Below are 17,254 nucleotides of genomic sequence, written 5' to 3' on the forward strand. Positions count from 1 at the left end.
CACTCCCAGGGATGGGGCAGCCACAGCTTCTCTGCCCAACCTGTGCCAGGGCCTGCCCACCCTCCCACCCACCAATTCCTTCCCAATATCGCACCCATCCCTGCCCTCTGGCAGTGGGAAGCCATTCCCTGTGTCCTGTCCCTCCATCCCTTGTCCCCAGTCCCTCTCCAGCTCTTCTGGAGCCCCTTCAGGCCCTGCCAGGGGCTCTCAGGTGTCCCTGGAGCCTTCTCTTCTCCAGGTGACCCCCCCAGCTCTCCCAGCCTCTCACTCATTCCCTTTTCTAAAGAGGGAAAGTCCACTGGGGAACAAAGTGGAAGACCAAGGAGTCACCAGAAACTCTCCTGAGCTTTCACGCCCCAGCTGATGCTTTAATGGATTTGTAGATGAAGGGGCAGAGGAGAAAGACCAAGGAGAAGAGCTGCCCTCGAGGACCTGCTCCCTGGAACTCCGAGGAATTCAGAGGAGAGGCTGAGCAGAGGATTCACGGCCATCTGCTGCCATCTAGTGCCACCTGGACACCCAAAAAACCACTCCCCGGATCTATGAATTTCTCGAAGCAGGACTCGAGTCCTGTGTCCCATGGGCCACATCTTTTATTGGTGGGTGCATCAGGAGGGACACAATCCATCTGCATGCCCTGTGGCCACCTCAGTTTCCACCCAGACAGCAAAGAGCCCTCCCTAATGACCATCCTCTCATATTGCTGCTCCTAAGAGGCAGCACAGCCAATCTGACCCAGAACAATCTCCTGGTGGGTGCAAGGGCATCTTGCAATGCTTTTAGAAGGGTGGAGAAACCTTTGAGTGCTCGCTGTGCTGCTGAGAAGAGCCTCAGATCTTCGCAGGTTCCCTGAGTTCAAAACTGTGGGTTTCTGTCAGTTCCTTTCTCAACTGAACAGCTCAAATATGGCCCCAAATGTGTGTCCTCCTTCTGAACTTCTGCAGAAGTTTGGAGAGATGTAGTGGGTGAAATTCCCTCTGGTGGCCAGGCAGGACATTAATGGGCAAGAACCCAAAACTGCACCAGCTTGAGATGACCATTCCAGTGGTGGTCTCACAGGTTTTTGACCTGTCATCTCTCACTTTGTCATGAAGTTGAATGGCCCAACACATGGAGAAGAGTTTTTCCCAAGCACTTCATCCCTGCAGTGACTTCTCCAAACCCTCCCCAGCTGTTTAACCCTCTGCTGACACCTCCATGGGGCAGGAGAAAGGAGGGTGTGCATGGGAAAGGAGCAGCTCCAAAGGTTCTTCCTCAAGGCTGACCATGTCAGAATTCCTTGGGAGACCATCAAAACCAGTGGGACCTTGGGAATGTTTAGGAAGCAGTTCATCCTGTCCTCAGGAGCTCATCTGAGGATGATCTCAAGAGGTTCCTTTCCACCTCAATGACTCTGATTTTATGGTTCGTCATTAGAGGAAGAGGAGATGTTTGATCCCACCTGGGTATCCATCAACTGAGAAAAACATGGAGGCACCAGAGATCCCAGAGTCACTGAGGCTGGAAAAGCCCTGCCAGCCCACAGAGCCCACCCTGTGCCCGATGCCCACCTTGGAAAAGCCCTGCCAGCCCATGGAGCCCACCCTGTGCCCGATGCCCACCTTGGCAAAGCCCTCCCAGCCCATGGAGCCCACCCTGTGCCCAATGCCCACCTTGGCAAAACCCTGCCAGCCCACGGAGCCCACCCTGTGCCCGATGCCCACCTTGGAAAAGCCCTCCCAGCCCATGGAGCCCACCCTGTGCCCGATGCCCACCTTGGAAAAGCCCTCCCAGCCCATGGAGCCCACCCTGTGCCCGATGCCCACCATAGAAAAGCCCTCCCAGCCCATGGAGCCCACCCTGTGCCCGATGTCCACCTTGGAAAAGCCCTCCCAGCCCATGGAGCCCACCCTGTGCCCGATGCCCACCTTGGAAAAGCCCTGCCAGCCCATGGAGCCCACCCTGTGCCCAATGCCCACCTTGGAAAAGCCCTCCCAGCCCATGGAGCCCACCCTGTGCCCGATGCCCACCTTAGCAAAGCCCTCCCAGCCCACGGAGCCCACCCTGTGCCCGATGCCCACCTTGGAAAAGCCCTGCCAGCCCACGGAGCCCACCCTGTGCCCGATACCCACCTTGGCAAAACCCTCCCAGCCCACGGAGCCCACCCTGTGCCTGATGCCCACCTTGGAAAAGCCCTCCCAGCCCATGGAGCCCACCCTGTGCCCGATGCCCACCTTGTCCCCCAGCCCAGAGCTCTGAGTGCCATGGCCAGTCCTGCCTTGGGCACCTCCAGGGCTGGGCACTCCAAACCTCCCTTGGCAGGCCCTTCCAATGTTTAACAATCCTTTCTCTGAAGAAATTCCTCCTGAAGATTCTTCAGAAAGGACCCATGTGTGAGACCAAAGGCTTCACAGCAAAGCCTGAGAGGAAGGACAGCCGAGGTTAAGGTGACCCTCACCACAACCTGCCATTGGCAGAGGAATGACACACCAGAACAGCTTCCTGAGGGTTGTCCCTGAACCTTCACCATGGCTGGACACACCTCAAAGAGATGTGTCCCAGGTCAGGTGGGATGTGCCCCAAGGGGGGGTGACCTGCCCCACACAGCTGGACTGAACCACCCCAGGTTTAAGGGACTCCTGGGATCTGTTTGTGCCAGTGGGAGACACGGAGACCTCGGTGTCCAAAGGCTGAGGGAACTTCTGAGCAAGAGAAGAGGCAGAGGAGCCAGGAGACTGCACAAAGCCTTTGTTCTCATTTCAGCCCCTGGCAGAGCCACGAGTCAAGTCACAGGAAAGTGGCACAAAACCGCGCAAGGTCAACAGCACCTTTGGTTGGAGGATTGTAGAGCTCTTTCAAGACATGAGTTTGCCCAACCTCACAAGACCCCTGTGAGGTAGGTTATGACCCCCCCATGGACACACGGGGGGACTGAGGCACAGAGAGATGCAATGGCTTGGCCAAGGCCTTGGGACAAGCCAATGACACGGGCAGGAGGTTTTCCTGCTCTTGATCCCGGCTCGTGGCTCCTCCCCGTTGGGACAGAGGAGCGGCAGCAGCTCACGGAGCCACTGCTGGGCTTGGCCCATGAGAAGGGGACAGGCAAGGTCTGTGGGGGGCTCCTGAGCCCCCTGAAAGCACCCTGGTAACCAGCTGCCACCAGCACTTGAGGCATGGACACACTTCCCAGGCAGCTGCTCCTTCTGGGAGACCCCAGGACTGGTCACCACTTTCCCTTGTGCAGTGGGACAGGAGGTCAGGAGGAGCCTGAGAACTTGGATCCTTCATGGAAACGGCACAGTCCAAACTGGAAACCACGTTTGTCTCATGGCAAATGTCTTCCCGGAGACGATGCCCAGCGTTGAGCTCTGGTGGCAGTGGGTGGTGGTGGGGGATCTCACCAGGCCTGGAGGAGAAGGAGGAGGTAGCTCGAAGGGTATTACACCATCTCCAGCATCTTCCGTCAGTGGTGGGTGTTCCTGTGCCCCCCGAGTCGCCCCAGCCCAGCCCATGTGCAATGTCAAGGAGGAACCGAAGCTGGGAGATAAACTGGCCAGGAAGCCACGCCATGATGGAATCTCCACCATGGAGACCCCACCTCCAACCCACCCTGACCCTCAGATAAGTCCCAGGACCAGTTTCCCCTCTCTCTTCCCCCCACCACCAGTTTTTGTGCTGAATACAAAGTCTGTCTTATAAAAATAGTCCTCTGGTATCAAAAGACAAATAAAAGGAGAGGGACAAAAGACCCCTGTGGCCAGAGCAGTGCAAATGAGGAGAGCCAGCTCAGGAAGGACAGGCTTCAGGTGGCCTTGAGTTGTCACTTCTTTGAGGAGAAGGAGGTTGATTGGGCTTTGATGGCTGGGACTGGCCTGGAGCAAGAAGAAAGAGAAAGGAGACATTTGAGTGCAGACACCGAGCACCAACCACCTTGACCACAACCAAGGCCAGGGCAGACAGAGCAGCTGCTGCCCCTGAGGCCAGAGGGGACCTGGCACTGTCGTGGTCACCCATGTCCCCTCACAACAATAAAACCACAAACTGCACTGGTTTGAGGTGTTTTTCCTTTGGTTTACCCCAAAAAGCCTGACAGGACACAGAGCCACCAAAGCGAGTGGTGACACCAGGCAGTGACCAGCAGTGGGGACTGGGAGCCCACCAGCTGGGGGAGTGACATCCCCCAGGGACATCCATGACCGGCCAAGGTGGATCATGAACCACCAAGAGACAACACTGAATCAACCAACCCAATATGGGGCCCATTCCCATCCTGGGAATTCAGGAGTCATGGAATCACAGAGTGGTTGGGTTGGAAGGGACACTGAAGATCATCTTGTCCTGCCACGGGCAGGGACACCTTCCACCAGCCCAGGGTGCTGCAACCTGGCCATGGACACTCCCAGGGATGAGGCAGCCACAGCTTCTCTGCCCAACCTGTGCCAGGGCCTGCCCACCCTCCCAGCCACCAATTCCTTCCCAATATCCCACCCATCCCTGCCCTCTGGCAGTGGGAAGCCATTCCCTGTGTCCTGTCCCTCCATCCCTTGTCCCCAGTCCCTCTCCAGGACTGCTCTCAGTGGGCAGCACAGACAGACCCCCACCCTTTGGGGGAGGGAGCTGATTTTGCCTGCCAGGATGTGCCAACTCTGTCCCTTTGGGAACCACAGAACAGCCCCATTTTATCTCCTCAGGGAGAGCACCTACAGGGACTGAGTTCCACTGAGACACTTGGGGCATCTCCAGCTCTTTGTGGTGGCACCTACAAGGGGTTAAGAACCCAAAATAGAGTTGGGGGGTCAGAACAAGAATTAGCAAAGGATGAGGGACAACTTCACTCCAGCATGGGGTTATCTCCATGGATGGACATAGCCCATGAGCCTGAGCAGCAGGAATGGATGCAAACACCATCCCTGGTGGCTCCACCAACCCATATCCAGAGGATTGAGCAGCACAGCAAGAACTGGGAGCAGCAGGAATAATGTAGAAGAATTGAACTTCATCTCCCAGCCCCCAGCTGGAGAACCCACATCCTCCATTCCCTTGGCCACAGCTGCCCAAGCTCTGTTGTCAGTGGGGTACCCACAGGGACTACGTCCTGCTCCTCTGGGAGCTTCTGGGAAGGTGGACATTCAATCCCAGGTCTCCTGGTTCCCAGTCTAATGCTAAACCAAAGGTCACCCCCAAACAAGTGATCCCAGGGGTCTCTGTGATGTCCTTCACTCACCTTTGAGGTGGCATCGGTCTGCAGGGAGGAGAGATGAGACAGAACATCAGTGGCCATCTCTCCCCTCCATCATCCCCCAGGAGAATCCCAAGGGCTCCCTCCACGCCCCGGGGTGGGAAATGCCACATGCACCCCCAAAATATGGCCCCTCCCTCAACCCAGCCCCTTCAAAACCCAAACCTTGGTCACTGTTGGGCAATTTTGGCCAACCCCTGCAAGGTCCTGAAGCCACAGCTGCAGATCAGGGATGTCCCACCCATGTGTGACCCATGAGATCCGCCCACTGCATCCACCTGCAGGACCCCAACCATGGTGGGCGACACCCGACTCACTTTAAGGGCCTCAAGGGGTGGCTCGTGGTGCTGGTGCCCAACAGCTGGAAGTTGGTAGGAGGGACCATGACCAGCAGGGTCTGTCCATGTGCAGGGGGCAGCTCTTTGGCCAGGAAAGGACTCCCAGGGAGCGGCCGCCGCGGGGGTTGGTGCTTTGGGACCACCTGGGATCACAAAGTGTGTAGGGAGAGATCAGCTCAGTTGGTTATAACTTGGTTGTAATAATGCCAAGGTCATGGGTTCAATCCCCTAGGTGGGATTGACCTAAGAGTTGGATTTGATGATCCCTATGGGTTCCTTCCAACTCAAAATAGTCTGGGATTCTGTGATTCTGAGAGACAAAACCTTTAGAGGACCATCCAGTGATCTCCTCCAAACCCGCAGAGCTGAGATGCTTCAAGGCAAGACACAACACCCAAACCACGTTAAAATGTTCTCATTACCCAATGAACTTTCCTCGTTGTTGCAACAGATCCACCTCTCAGGGTGGTGTGACAGCTTCTCCACAGAGCCCAACCCAAAACCAGCCAAAAAACCCCAGGGAATTTCTGAGTGTGGAAGGAAAAGTGGAGCTCACCTGTGGGGTCCTCACGGGGCTGCACGGAAGAGGTTTCTTCGGAGGTGGCAGCTTGGCCTGGGGGACGGCGGCTTTGGTGGGGACCAGCGGTGACCTGGTGACTGGGGGAGGTGGCCTGGCAGGTTTGGGGTCTCTGGGGCGTGGAGGGATGGAATGGAGAGCTGAGCAGAGAGGGTGGACCACGTTGACAGGCTGAGATCCAGCGTGGTGGGCGCAGGATTTGGGCAGGAACGCAGCCCGTGCCACCTGAGCGGGGAGGAAAGAGGGAAGGGGGAGAAAATCCTCAGGAAGGGTTTCCTGGGAGCAGGTGGCTCCTCCAGGGCTGAGTTCCAGGGAGCTGCAGGTGGAGCTCTGGGTGTTTATTCCACTTTTCCCACCATTTTGAGCAGCTGGCCCAAAAGTTGAACGTGTTTGGTGTTATTTTTACCCAAAAAGTGAACGTGTTTGGTGTTATGGTTGGACTCGATTCCAGAGCAGGGATGAAGAAGGTGCTGGTGTGGCAGACCTGGAGCAGGGAAAGCTCTGGTGAATCCACACCAGGTTTCCACCAGATGGGAGGCACCATCTGCTCTGCCCTGCTCTCAGACACTGTGGCTGTGCTCAAAAAAACCCTAAATTCATCCTAAACTCTTCCCAAATTCAGCCCCGGTGTTGGAATAAAGCACCAGGAGAAGGTTAAAGGTTTAAAATTCACTGAAAGGCACTGCAGGACAAATAAAAGAACTTCTGGAAAACGAGGGAATAAACCAAACCTGCAGGAATCAAGAGCCATGACCCCAGAAGGAGGAACAGGAGACACCACAAATCAAACCTCAAAGCACAGCTTTGTTTGAATTTGGGGCTCATTAACAGAAGAAAATACCCACCCACAGGCCATGATGGTCCCTCCCTCACATCCACCCCTTTTCCAAAGGGGCCAATTTCCCAGTGGAGGCTCCTGGTGATCCCTGACCTGGGGGGGTTTGAGCAGGTGGAGCTCAACAAACACATTTTTAGGAGCAATGGGAAGAACTGAGCACCAGGGAATGGGACTACCCACAGGATCCACATCCCAGGGGAGGAAACCCAACTGGCAGGTGGGTCATCACTTACTTTATCTGCGTGGCTGGAGGTGGAGATGTTCCTCAAGGTGAAGGCAGCTTTGGGATGACCTCCAGTCGCCTTCCGACCGCTGGATTTGTTCCTGCTGGGAGTTCCAAAGGCAGTCACAGAGGGCAAAATAAAACCAAACCCCTTCGGCAAGAGCTGCTTCCTGAAGCACCGCACTGCAGGGAGGTGCTGCCTCAATTAACAGCTCGTTAACGCAATTAACAGCCTCGCACTGCTGGGTGAGCAGGTCTAGGTCTGTCTGGGGGTGATGGGGGAAAAAAAGTGTTGGTTGGGTCTGGGGTTTCCTCTTTACATTCTTGCAGGGGCTCTCAGGGGTGGGGGTGTCTCTGCCTGTGCTGGGAGGGGGGAATAAGGAGGATATCGAAATTCCGAGGTCCTTTAGAGCCCTTGGAATTCTTGCAGGAAGCTCCTTGGTGACCAGCCACCTTTAGCATCACTCCCTGGGATGGTCCTGGGCAGAGGATCACTCCTCTGCTGGGAGCCTTGGATTTTCCCAGGAGAAAACTCCAGATCTCAAACCAGGTCTTACAGAACCTTGAAAAGACCCTGTGAACCTCCAGCTCCTCCCCAACAGACTGGATGAAATCCTCCACCAGGCTGGATGAAACAAGACTCTGGCTGGGTCCTCAAGAGGGAAGGGATGGAGATTGTCCCACCCACCTGCAAGCCTCCTGGCTCCTCTTCCTCAGCTCCTTGATCCACTTATTCAGGAGGGAGTTCTCCCTCCGGTACCAGTAGTAGATGCTCATCATCAGGGCCGGGAGGAGGAAGAGGAGGATGACGAGGAGGGCGATCAGGGCGGCTTCGTGACCTGGCAGGGAAAGCACAGGGAGGAGTGAGGGGCTGGATGGGAGGGCCACCAGCCTCTGCTGCACTCAGTGGACATGCTGACCCCACCTGCCCACTCCTGGTCACCAATCAGAGCCACCACTGCTGATCCAAAGGGGGAGCAGGACATCCAGTGGCCTCCAATGACGAGTGGCCACCAACCAGCCAAAGCTGGGCACGGGCTGAGGGTCCCTCTGCACAGACCCAGCCCAGCTTCATCACCCCATTCCCCCTCTCCTGGCACCGTGCCAGCCCCAGCAGCTCCTCCAGGTGCCAGAGCAGTCAGGACTCACCGTTGGGCTGCACGGGGCCACTGTCCACGCTGCCCCCCAGCCCCGGCTTCTCGCAGGTCGGGGGTGCCCACCCAGCGTCACAGTGGCAGTTCTTGTTGCTGTTACAGACCTGCAGAGAGGGGGCAGGGTTGGAGACCACGTGGAGATGGTGGTTTGTAGGGTGGGGCTGAGAGGAGGTGGTCACTGACAGGAGTCTGGGCTGAAGGACCTTCATTCCTGCCAATATTCGCCCCTTGAACATCAGGAATGGTTTGAAGGTGGGAAGGGACATTAAAACCATCAAGTGCCATCCCCTGCCATGGGCAGGGACACCTCCCACCAGCCCAGGGTGCTCCAAGCCCTGTCCAACCTGCCCTTGGACACTCCCAGGGCTGGGGCAGCCACAGCTTCTCTGCCCAACCTGTGCCAGGGCCTGCCCACCCTCCCAGACAAGGATTTCCCTTATGGTTCCATCTCACAGGATTATTTGGGTTGGAAAAGACCTCCAAGATCATCGAGTCCAACCTGTGGCCAAACACAACCTTGGAGACCAGCCCATGGCACCAAGTGCCACCTCCAGCCTTTCCTTGGACACTTCCAGGGATGGGACTCCACCACCTCCCTGGGCAGCCCCTTCCAATGCCCAACCCCCCTTTCTGTCAGGAAATTCTTCCTCATGTCCAACCTGCCCCTCCCCTGGTGCAGCTTCAGCCCATGTCCTGTCACCCATCCCTGCTCTCTGGCACTGGGAAGCCATTCCCTGTGTCCTGTCCCTCCAGGCCTTGTCCCCAGTCCCTCTCCAGCTCTCCTGGAGCCCCTTCAGGCCCTGCCAGGGTCTCTCAGGTGTCCCTGGAGCCTTCTCTTCTCCAGGTGACCCCCCCAGCTCCCTGAGGGCTGTAAGGACTCTGAGCAGAACAAAAGGGTAAATTTGGGTGGTTCACCTGCCACATCTCTCTCCACAACCCAGCAGTTCTCCCCCAGGTTGCTGTTGCCTCCTCTGACAAAGCCCCACATTCCACAGAGCTCAAACCTCTCCAGCCTTTAAGCTTTGGACAACAAACATCTCTTTCTCCTCCCTGAACCATCTCCTTGGGGGTTTTTTGCAGCCCCAGTGGCTTTTATACCTCTTATTTGTCTCTCAGAGGGAACAGGCACCTGCTGTGAGCTCTCAACACTCTCCAGTTCAAGCTGGACCCTGATCCAAATTTTGCAGGTGGCTCTTACATCACAATGATCTTCTTCCTCTCACTTGGACATGGGTAAGCAAAGGTCCCACCTCAGCTGATGGCCATGAAAGGTCAAAATTCACTGTGTTTCGGGGGCAAACATTTGGGTTTTCCTCATGAAAGCTGTGCCTCATGCCAGGGGTTTGTTTGCTGGAGGTCTCTGCCAACCACTCACCCCGTGCCCGTTGCAGCGGGAAACGCATTTTTCCAGCTCAAAGAGGGAGGCGTTTTGGCACCGACGGTCCTTGCACACCTGAGGGAGAGCCAAGGTGGTCAGAGAGACACCCAAGGGAGACCCCAGGAGCCTTCTGAGGACTTCCCTGGGGGTCCTCTGGGAGGATGTTGTCCATAAAGATGTTGGCCAACTGCAGCTGGAATCAATTGGGTCATTCCGAGTCAACGGATTTCACTCCAACTTGGCCCAGGAAGCCTCTGCCATTCCCTCTTCCAGGATGGCTCAGTGGGCACCTCTGCCATCCTCCCACCCCTCAGTGGGCACCCTCTGCCACACACCCCCCTCAGTGGGCACCCTCTGCCACCCCCACACCTCAGTGGGCACCCTCTGCCATTCCTCCACCCAGGATGGCTCAGTGGGCACCTCTGCCATCCTCCCACCCTCCAGTGTGTACCCTCTGCCATCCTCTCATCCCTCAGTGAGCACCCTCTGCCATCCTCCCATCCCCCAGTGGGCACCCTCTGCCATTCCCCCACCCAGGATGGCTCAGTGGGCATCTCTGCCATCCTCCCACCCCCCAGTGTGTACCCTCTGCCACCCCCACACCTCAGTGGGCACCCTCTGCCATTCCTCCACCCAGGATGGCTCAGTGGGTACCTCTGCCATCCTCCCACCCTCCAGTGTGTACCCTCTGCCATCCTTCCATCCCTCAGTGGGCACCTCTGCCATCCTCCCACCCCTCAGTGGGCACCCTCTGCCACACACCCCCCTCAGTGGGCACCCTCTGCCACCCCCACACCTCAGTGGGCACCCTCTGACATTCCTCCACCCAGGATGGCTCGGTGGGCACCTCTGCCATCCTCCCACCCTCCAGTGTGTACCCTCTGCCATCCTCCCACCCCCCAGTGTGTACCCTCTGCCACACACACCCCCTTCAGTGGGCACCCTCTGCCATTCCCCCACCCAGGATGGCTCAGAGAGCACCCTCTGCCATTTGGTGGCCCAGAAACATCTGGGGACATCTGGAAATGGCCCAGATGATTTGGTGGCCTGCAAACATCTGGTGACATCTGGAAACACCCCAAATTAGAAGAACTTGGGGGCCTGCAAACCTCTGGTGACATCTGGAAATGCCCCAGATGAGAATAATTTGGTGGCCAGCAAACATCTGGTGACATCTGGAAATGCCTTAGGTGTGACTTTAGTGGCCTGCAAACATCTGGTGACATCTGGAAATGCCCCTGATGAGAATTTGGTGGCCTGGAAACATCTGGTGACATCTAGAAATGCTCCAGATGAGAAGAATTTGGTGGCCTGTAAATATCTGGTGACATCTGGAAATGCCCCAGATGAGAAGAATTTGGTGGCCTGCAAACAGCTCTGGTGAGAATTTGGTGGCCTGTAAACATCTGGTGACATCTGGAAATGCCCCAGATGAGAAGAATTTGGTGGCCTGCAAACATCTGGTGACATCTAGAAATGACACAGATGTGAATTTGGTGGGCTGTAAATAACTGTTGACATCTGGAAATGGCCCAGATGTGAATTTGGTGGCCTGGAAACCTCTGGTGACATCTAGAAATGCTCCAGATGACAAGAATTTGGTGGCCTGTAAACATCTGGTGACATCTGGAAATGCCCCAGATGAGAAGAATTTGGTGGCCTGCAAACCTCTGGTGAAGTCTGGAAATGCCCCAGATGAGAATTTTGTGGCCTGCAAACATCTGGTGACATCTGGAAATGCCCCTGATGAGAATTTGGTGGCCTGGAAACATCTGGTGACATCTAGAAATGCTCCAGATGACAAGAATTTGGTGGCCTGTAAACATCTGGTGACATCTGGAAATGCCCCAGATGAGAAGAATTTGGTGGCCTGCAAACCTCTGGTGACATCTGGAAATGCCCCTGATGAGAATTTGGTGACCTGTAAACATCTGGTGATATCTGGAAATGCCCCAGATTAGAAGAACTTGGTGTCCTGAAAACATCTGGTGACATCTGGAAATGACCTAGATGTGATTTTGGTGGCCTGCAAACATCTGGGAACATCTAGAAATGTCCCTGGTGAAAATTTGGTGGCCTGCAAACATCTAAAAATGCCCCAGTTGAGAATTTGGTGTCTTGGAAACATCCGGAAATGCCCCAGCTGAGATGTCACCAGAGCACACGGGGACAAAACCACATCCCACCTCCCGTTGGCAAAGAGCCCAATGTCTACACTGGAGCTGGATGAGAGCCAAGGAGATGGTGCCCAGCCCCAGGGAGAGGCACTCACCATGCCATCTCCACATTTGGTGCCCGTCATCACCAGCCCTGGGTCAGACAGGTCCTCCTCGTCGTCCCTGGCCGTGTACATGTAGGTGCCCCTGCACTTCACCTCGCGCCCGTTGAAGCGGATGGTGGTGTCGATGGACACCGTGTTGGTGCCCTGGGGCTTCTTGGCTGAGCTCTGGCACTGGATCTTGCCACACATGGCATCCCTGGGAGCAGGGACAGCCCAGGTGAGGGTGGCAGGTGGGAGGATCAACCCCTCCATCAACCCCTGCCCACCATCCCACACCCGCTGGATCGTCTCCCTCGGAATTCGTGGCCACGTTGGGTTGGGATGGGAAGACTTGGGAAGAACTTGGATAAATCATGGACAGCTCAGAGGGAACAGTGGGGGGTCTCTAATATCCCAGGAATAACACCCTGAGGCACGTGGTGGGATTCTTGGGGTGTCCTGGGTAGGGCCAAGATTGGACTCGATGGTCCTGGTGGGTCCCTCTCAACTCAGGATATCCAACAATCCTACAAACTGGGAATACTGGAGGGGCTCCCTAAAGAGCATCCTCCACTGATGCTGCCCTTGAACTTCCCATCAGGCTGAGCTGGGAGGTGCTGCATGATGGGACAACAGAAGCATTCAGGTTGGAAAGGACCTCAAGGTCATCAAGTCCAACCTCCCAGCACTGATGGAAACAGCCCAGGAAGGACCTGGTGGCTTCCTTAGGTCCCAAAATGGACCTGAACTCAGGGATCATACCCAGAGGTCGGGGTAGGACCCTCCCAGTCCCCTCCCAGGGGTGGGCATGGGGGGCTGGGGGTGCAGGAGGGGGAGATGGGACACCCAGGGGTGCCAGGGCTGTCCCCACCTCTTGTCACACTTGACGTAGCGCCCATGGCTGTCCTTGCCGCAGTTGCCGTAGGTGTTCCCAGCCATGTTGACATCCTGGAAACAGGCATCTGGAGCTGGCCAGGCACCTGCAGGGGGGGAGAAAAGGTCCCATGTGGGGTGGGGAAAGCGGGCACTGGGCAGAAACACCCAAACTGGGAGCAGCAGCTGGGTGGTCATAGGGGAAACGCCGTGGAAAAGATTCCTCAAGAGCTGCTCCTGTGGGTGCTGGACCAAGGGCAGCAGAAGAGGGAAGAAATTCCCTTTTCTCCAGGGTCTTGTGGAGGATTTTGGTCACAGAAGTACAGACTGGTTTGGTTTGGAAGGAGCTTTAAAGCCCATCCAGTGCCACCCCCTGCTATGGGCAGGGACACCTCCCACCAGCCCAGGCTGCTTCAAGCCCTGTCCAACCTGGCCTTGGACACTCCCAGGGATGGAGCAGCCACAGCTTCTCTGCCCAACCTGTGCCAGGGCCTGCCCACCCTCCCAGCCACCAATTCCTTCCCAATATCCCATCCATCCCTGCCCTCTGGCAGTGGGAAGCCATTCCCTGTGTCCTGTCACTGTAGTTCCTGATGCAGAGTCCCTCCTCCACCTTCAACTAAAATCCAGACACTCCTTGTTCTCTCACCTACACAGAATCATGCAATGGTTTAGGTTGAGAGGGACCTTAAAGCCCACCCAGTGCCACCCCCTGCCATGGGCAGGGACACCTCCCACCAGCCCAGGCTGCTCCAAGCCCTGTCCAACCTGGCCTTGGACACTCCCAGGCCTGGGGCAGCCACAGCTTCTCTGCCCAACCTGTGCCAATACCCCAATACCCTCCAGCCCATGAGGACTCCACGTGCAGCCCCAGCGTGGCTCCCACACTGGAGAGGGGTGGGAAGGTGGCAGGGTCAGGCTGGTGGCACTCACCTGGTCCCCAGAGCTGGACACACTGCTGGTGGTGGGTCATGCACATGCCATTGTTGCAATAGGCCTCCCCGTGGGCACAGGAGGAGCCATCCAGCAGGTACACGTTGGCTGGGCAGTAGGGAGAGGCTCCGGTGCAGAATTCCGGGAGGTCACACGATCCCGCCGCTTCCCGGCACACCGTCCCAGCCACCTTCAGCTGCCACGGGAGGAGAGGGACACATCAGGACCAGGTGGCATCGCTGCTGCCCTCCTGGGACAGCTTGGGGGCTGTAAAACATCTGGGATGTCCCCCATTCAGGAAAGATCTTGAGGGGCTGGAGCGGGGCCAGAGAAGAGCAACGAGGCTGGAGAAGGGACTGGATGTGGCACTGAGTGTCCTCTGAAACACCTCCAGGGACAGAGAATCCACCATGTCTTGATCCAACCCCACTGGGATCACCAGCCCAGGACACAGAGTGCCAGAGTGATCCCAGTGGGGTTGGATCAAGGGTTGGACTTGATGAGCTCAGAGGTCTCTTCCAACCCAAGTGAGAAGAGAAGAGCAACGAGGCTGGAGAAGGGACTGGAGCACAAGTGCTGTGGGGAGAGGCTGAGGGAGCTGGGGGTGTTCAGCCTGGAGAAGAGGAGGCTCAGAGGTGACCTCAGCACTGTCTGGAAGTGCCTGAAGGGAAGTTGTGGCCAGGTGGGGGTTGGTCTCTTCTCCCAGGCACTCAGCAATAGGACAAGGGGGCACGATGGGCTCAAGCTCTGCCAGGGGAAATTGAAGTTGGAGAGCAGCAAAAACTTCTTTGCAGAGAGAGTGCTCAGGCATTGGAATGGGCTGCCCAGAGAGGGGGTGGATTCCCCATCCCTGCAGGTTTTTCAGCTGAGCTTGGCCGTGGCACTGAGTGCCATGATCTGGTAAAGGGACTGGAGTTGGACCAAGGGCTGGAGTTGATGATCTGGGAGGTCTTTTCCAACCCAATCCATTCTGTGATTCATGGGAGGATTTGGGGATGTGCTGGTATGGAGATCTGTTCCTGGGCTGGACCAGAGCCATGAGACAGCCAGAGGGGATTCTCCTGGAGAGGGAGTTTTAGCAAGAGCCTGGACTGACAGGACACAGGGAATGGCTTCCCACTGCCAGAGGGCAGGGATGGGTGGGATACTGAGAAGGAATTGCTGGCTGGGAGGGTGGGCAGGCCCTGGCACAGGTTGGGCAGAGAAGCTGTGGCTGCACCATCCCTGGGAGTGTCAAAGAGCAGGCTTGGATCACCCTGGTCTATGGAAGGTGTCCCTGCCCATGGCAGGGGGTAGGACTGAATGGTTTTAATGTCCCTTTAATGTCCTTTCCAACCCAAACCATTCCACGATTCTCCTGCAGACACAAGTTTACACATTCCACACAGGAGAGTGTGACCTTATGGATGTGCAGCACAGGATTCCCAAGGGAATGGTGGGCTTGTATCTCCATGCTCATCCCATGGACACAATGGGGGCACCGTGGGGGGCACATGGGGGTCTTACCTTGCAGTTCTGGCAGCAATCCCCGTGGGCACACTGGGCCCCCTCCTTCAGTGTGCAGTTGTGAGCGTTGCAGCACGGGTTGGTGCACTCCTGCATGGGAGGAGAGGGAGAAGAGGACAACACCATGGTCAGTATTCCATCCCTTCCTTATCCCTTTCCACAGCCCCCTTTCCCACCCCTCACATCATTGCTCTTCTCATTTTGCCAACAGGGAAACTGAGGCATGGAGGGGATGAGGAAGAAGTGAGTGCTCAAGTGCTCCAGGCTGGGCACAGAGTGGCTGGAGAGCAGCCAGGCAGAGGGACCTGGGGGGACTGAGGGACAGGAAGCTCAACAGGAGCCACCAGTGTGGCCAGGTGGCCAAGAAGGCCAAGGGGATCCTGGCCTGGATCCAAACTAGCGTGGCCAGCAGGCCCAGGGCAGTGACCCTTCCCCTGGACTCTGCCTTGGGGAGGCCACACCTTGAGTGTTGTGTTCAGTTCTGGGCCCCTCAGTTGAGGAAAGAGATTGAGGGGCTGGAGCGGGGCCAGAGAAGAGCAACGAGGCTGGAGAAGGGACTGGATGTGGCACTGAGTGTCCTCTGAAACACCTCCAGGGACAGAGAATCCACCATGTCTTGATCCAACCCCACTGGGATCACCAGCCCAGGGCACAGAGTGCCAGAGTGATCCCAGTGGGGTTGGATCAAGGGTTGGACTTGATGATCTCAGAGGTTTCTTCCAACCCAACTGAGAAGAGAAGAGAAGAGCAACAAGGCTGGAGAAGGGCGTGGAGCACAAGTGCTGTGGGGAGAGGCTGAGGGAGCTTGGGGTGTTCAGCCTGGAGAAGAGGAGGCTCAGAGGTGACCTCAGCACTGTCTGGAAGTGCCTGAAGGGAAGTTGTGGCCAGGTGGGGGTTGGTCTCTTCTCCCAGGCACTCAGCAATAGGACAAGGGGGCACGATGGGCTTAAGCTCTGCCAGGGGAAATTGAAGTTGGAGAGCAGCAAAAACTTCTTTGCAGAGAGAGTGCTCAGGCATTGGAATGGGCTGCCCAGAGAGGGGGTGGATTCCCCATCCCTGGAGGTTTTGAAACTGAGATTGGCCGTGGCACTGAGTGCCATGATCTGGTAAAGGGACTGGAGTTGGCCCAAGGGTTGGACTTGATGATCTCAGAGGTCTTTTCCAACCCAATCCATTCTGTGATTCTTTGAAGTCAAGAAGAAAGCCAGGACTACATTGGATTTAGGAAGGTGGAACTGGGAAAAGCCCTTGGGATGGAATCCCTGTGGTGATCAGGAACCCTTGGGGACAGCCCCTCTCCATGTGGTCTCCTCTGCAGGGAAGTGATGGAACCCCAGCTCTCACCTCCACCTCCCCACAGTCACAGTCCTCTCCTTCCTCCCGAAAGCCGTTGCCACATTTGCGTCCCACCACCAGGTCCTTGGTGTCCGGCAGGTTGAAGAGGCACATCCCACCTCCTTTCTGGAAGTAGCTTTCCAGCTGCCTCTTGCTGCAGGAGCTGAACACGCGAGGGAAGGGGTGTCTGTGCAGAGGGCAGAGCGGGAGGGTTGGGAAAAGGGGGAGCAGGAGCAGGAGAAGGTGGAAAACGACAGTCAGAACGAGGAATTCAGCACAAATAGCACAAAGCCTTCCAAGAGGGGTGGGAAACGGGGGGATCAGGAGCAGGAGAAGGTGGAAAACCGGTCAGAGCTGGGAATTAAGAAGGTGGACAAACTGGCACAAACCCTTCCAAAGAGCAGGAGCCACCATTGTTTGCTGAGTCCATGAACACCTCCCACCTCAAGTGGCACCAGGCTAACAACTAGGGGACACTCCCTGGACCCAAAATCCTTGGGAATGGGATGAGATGGGACAGGCAGAGCTGCTGCCCACCACCCCTGGAGCATCAACTCCCCAGCATGAAACCTCTTGGAGACTGGAGATCCTCATGGTGTGGACATCAAAGCCCATGAGCAC

The 17,254-nt window shown here is 56.6% G+C and overlaps 1 protein-coding gene across 2 annotated transcripts in view; it reads right to left on the reverse strand.

The window, feature by feature from the left end:
* Positions 1 to 2,720: 2,720 nt before the first annotated feature.
* ADAM33 (ADAM metallopeptidase domain 33) overlaps positions 2,721 to 17,254 on the reverse strand; it is a 40,630-nt gene continuing 26,096 nt past the window's right edge. Inside the window, exons 12-24 of one of the 2 annotated variants that reach the window (XM_071555273.1) lie at positions 16,643 to 16,820; positions 15,299 to 15,388; positions 13,793 to 13,988; positions 12,858 to 12,966; positions 11,999 to 12,203; positions 9,724 to 9,801; positions 8,344 to 8,452; positions 7,883 to 8,033; positions 7,205 to 7,295; positions 6,113 to 6,358; positions 5,536 to 5,699; positions 5,204 to 5,221; positions 2,721 to 3,851 (exon numbers count right to left, since the gene is read on the reverse strand). In XM_071555273.1, the coding sequence (XP_071411374.1) occupies positions 3,800 to 3,851; positions 5,204 to 5,221; positions 5,536 to 5,699; positions 6,113 to 6,358; positions 7,205 to 7,295; positions 7,883 to 8,033; positions 8,344 to 8,452; positions 9,724 to 9,801; positions 11,999 to 12,203; positions 12,858 to 12,966; positions 13,793 to 13,988; positions 15,299 to 15,388; positions 16,643 to 16,820 (1,687 nt within the window). In that variant the 3' untranslated portion in view covers positions 2,721 to 3,799. Of the gene's footprint in view, positions 3,852 to 5,203; positions 5,222 to 5,535; positions 5,700 to 6,112; positions 6,359 to 7,204; positions 7,299 to 7,882; positions 8,034 to 8,343; positions 8,453 to 9,723; positions 9,802 to 11,998; positions 12,204 to 12,857; positions 12,967 to 13,792; positions 13,989 to 15,298; positions 15,389 to 16,642; positions 16,821 to 17,254 lie in introns of both variants that reach the window. The other variant, XM_071555272.1, reaches the window with a different exon arrangement.

This window comes from Pithys albifrons, chromosome 5 (genome assembly GCF_047495875.1).
Source record: "Pithys albifrons albifrons isolate INPA30051 chromosome 5, PitAlb_v1, whole genome shotgun sequence".
Lineage (NCBI taxonomy): Eukaryota > Metazoa > Chordata > Aves > Passeriformes > Thamnophilidae > Pithys > Pithys albifrons.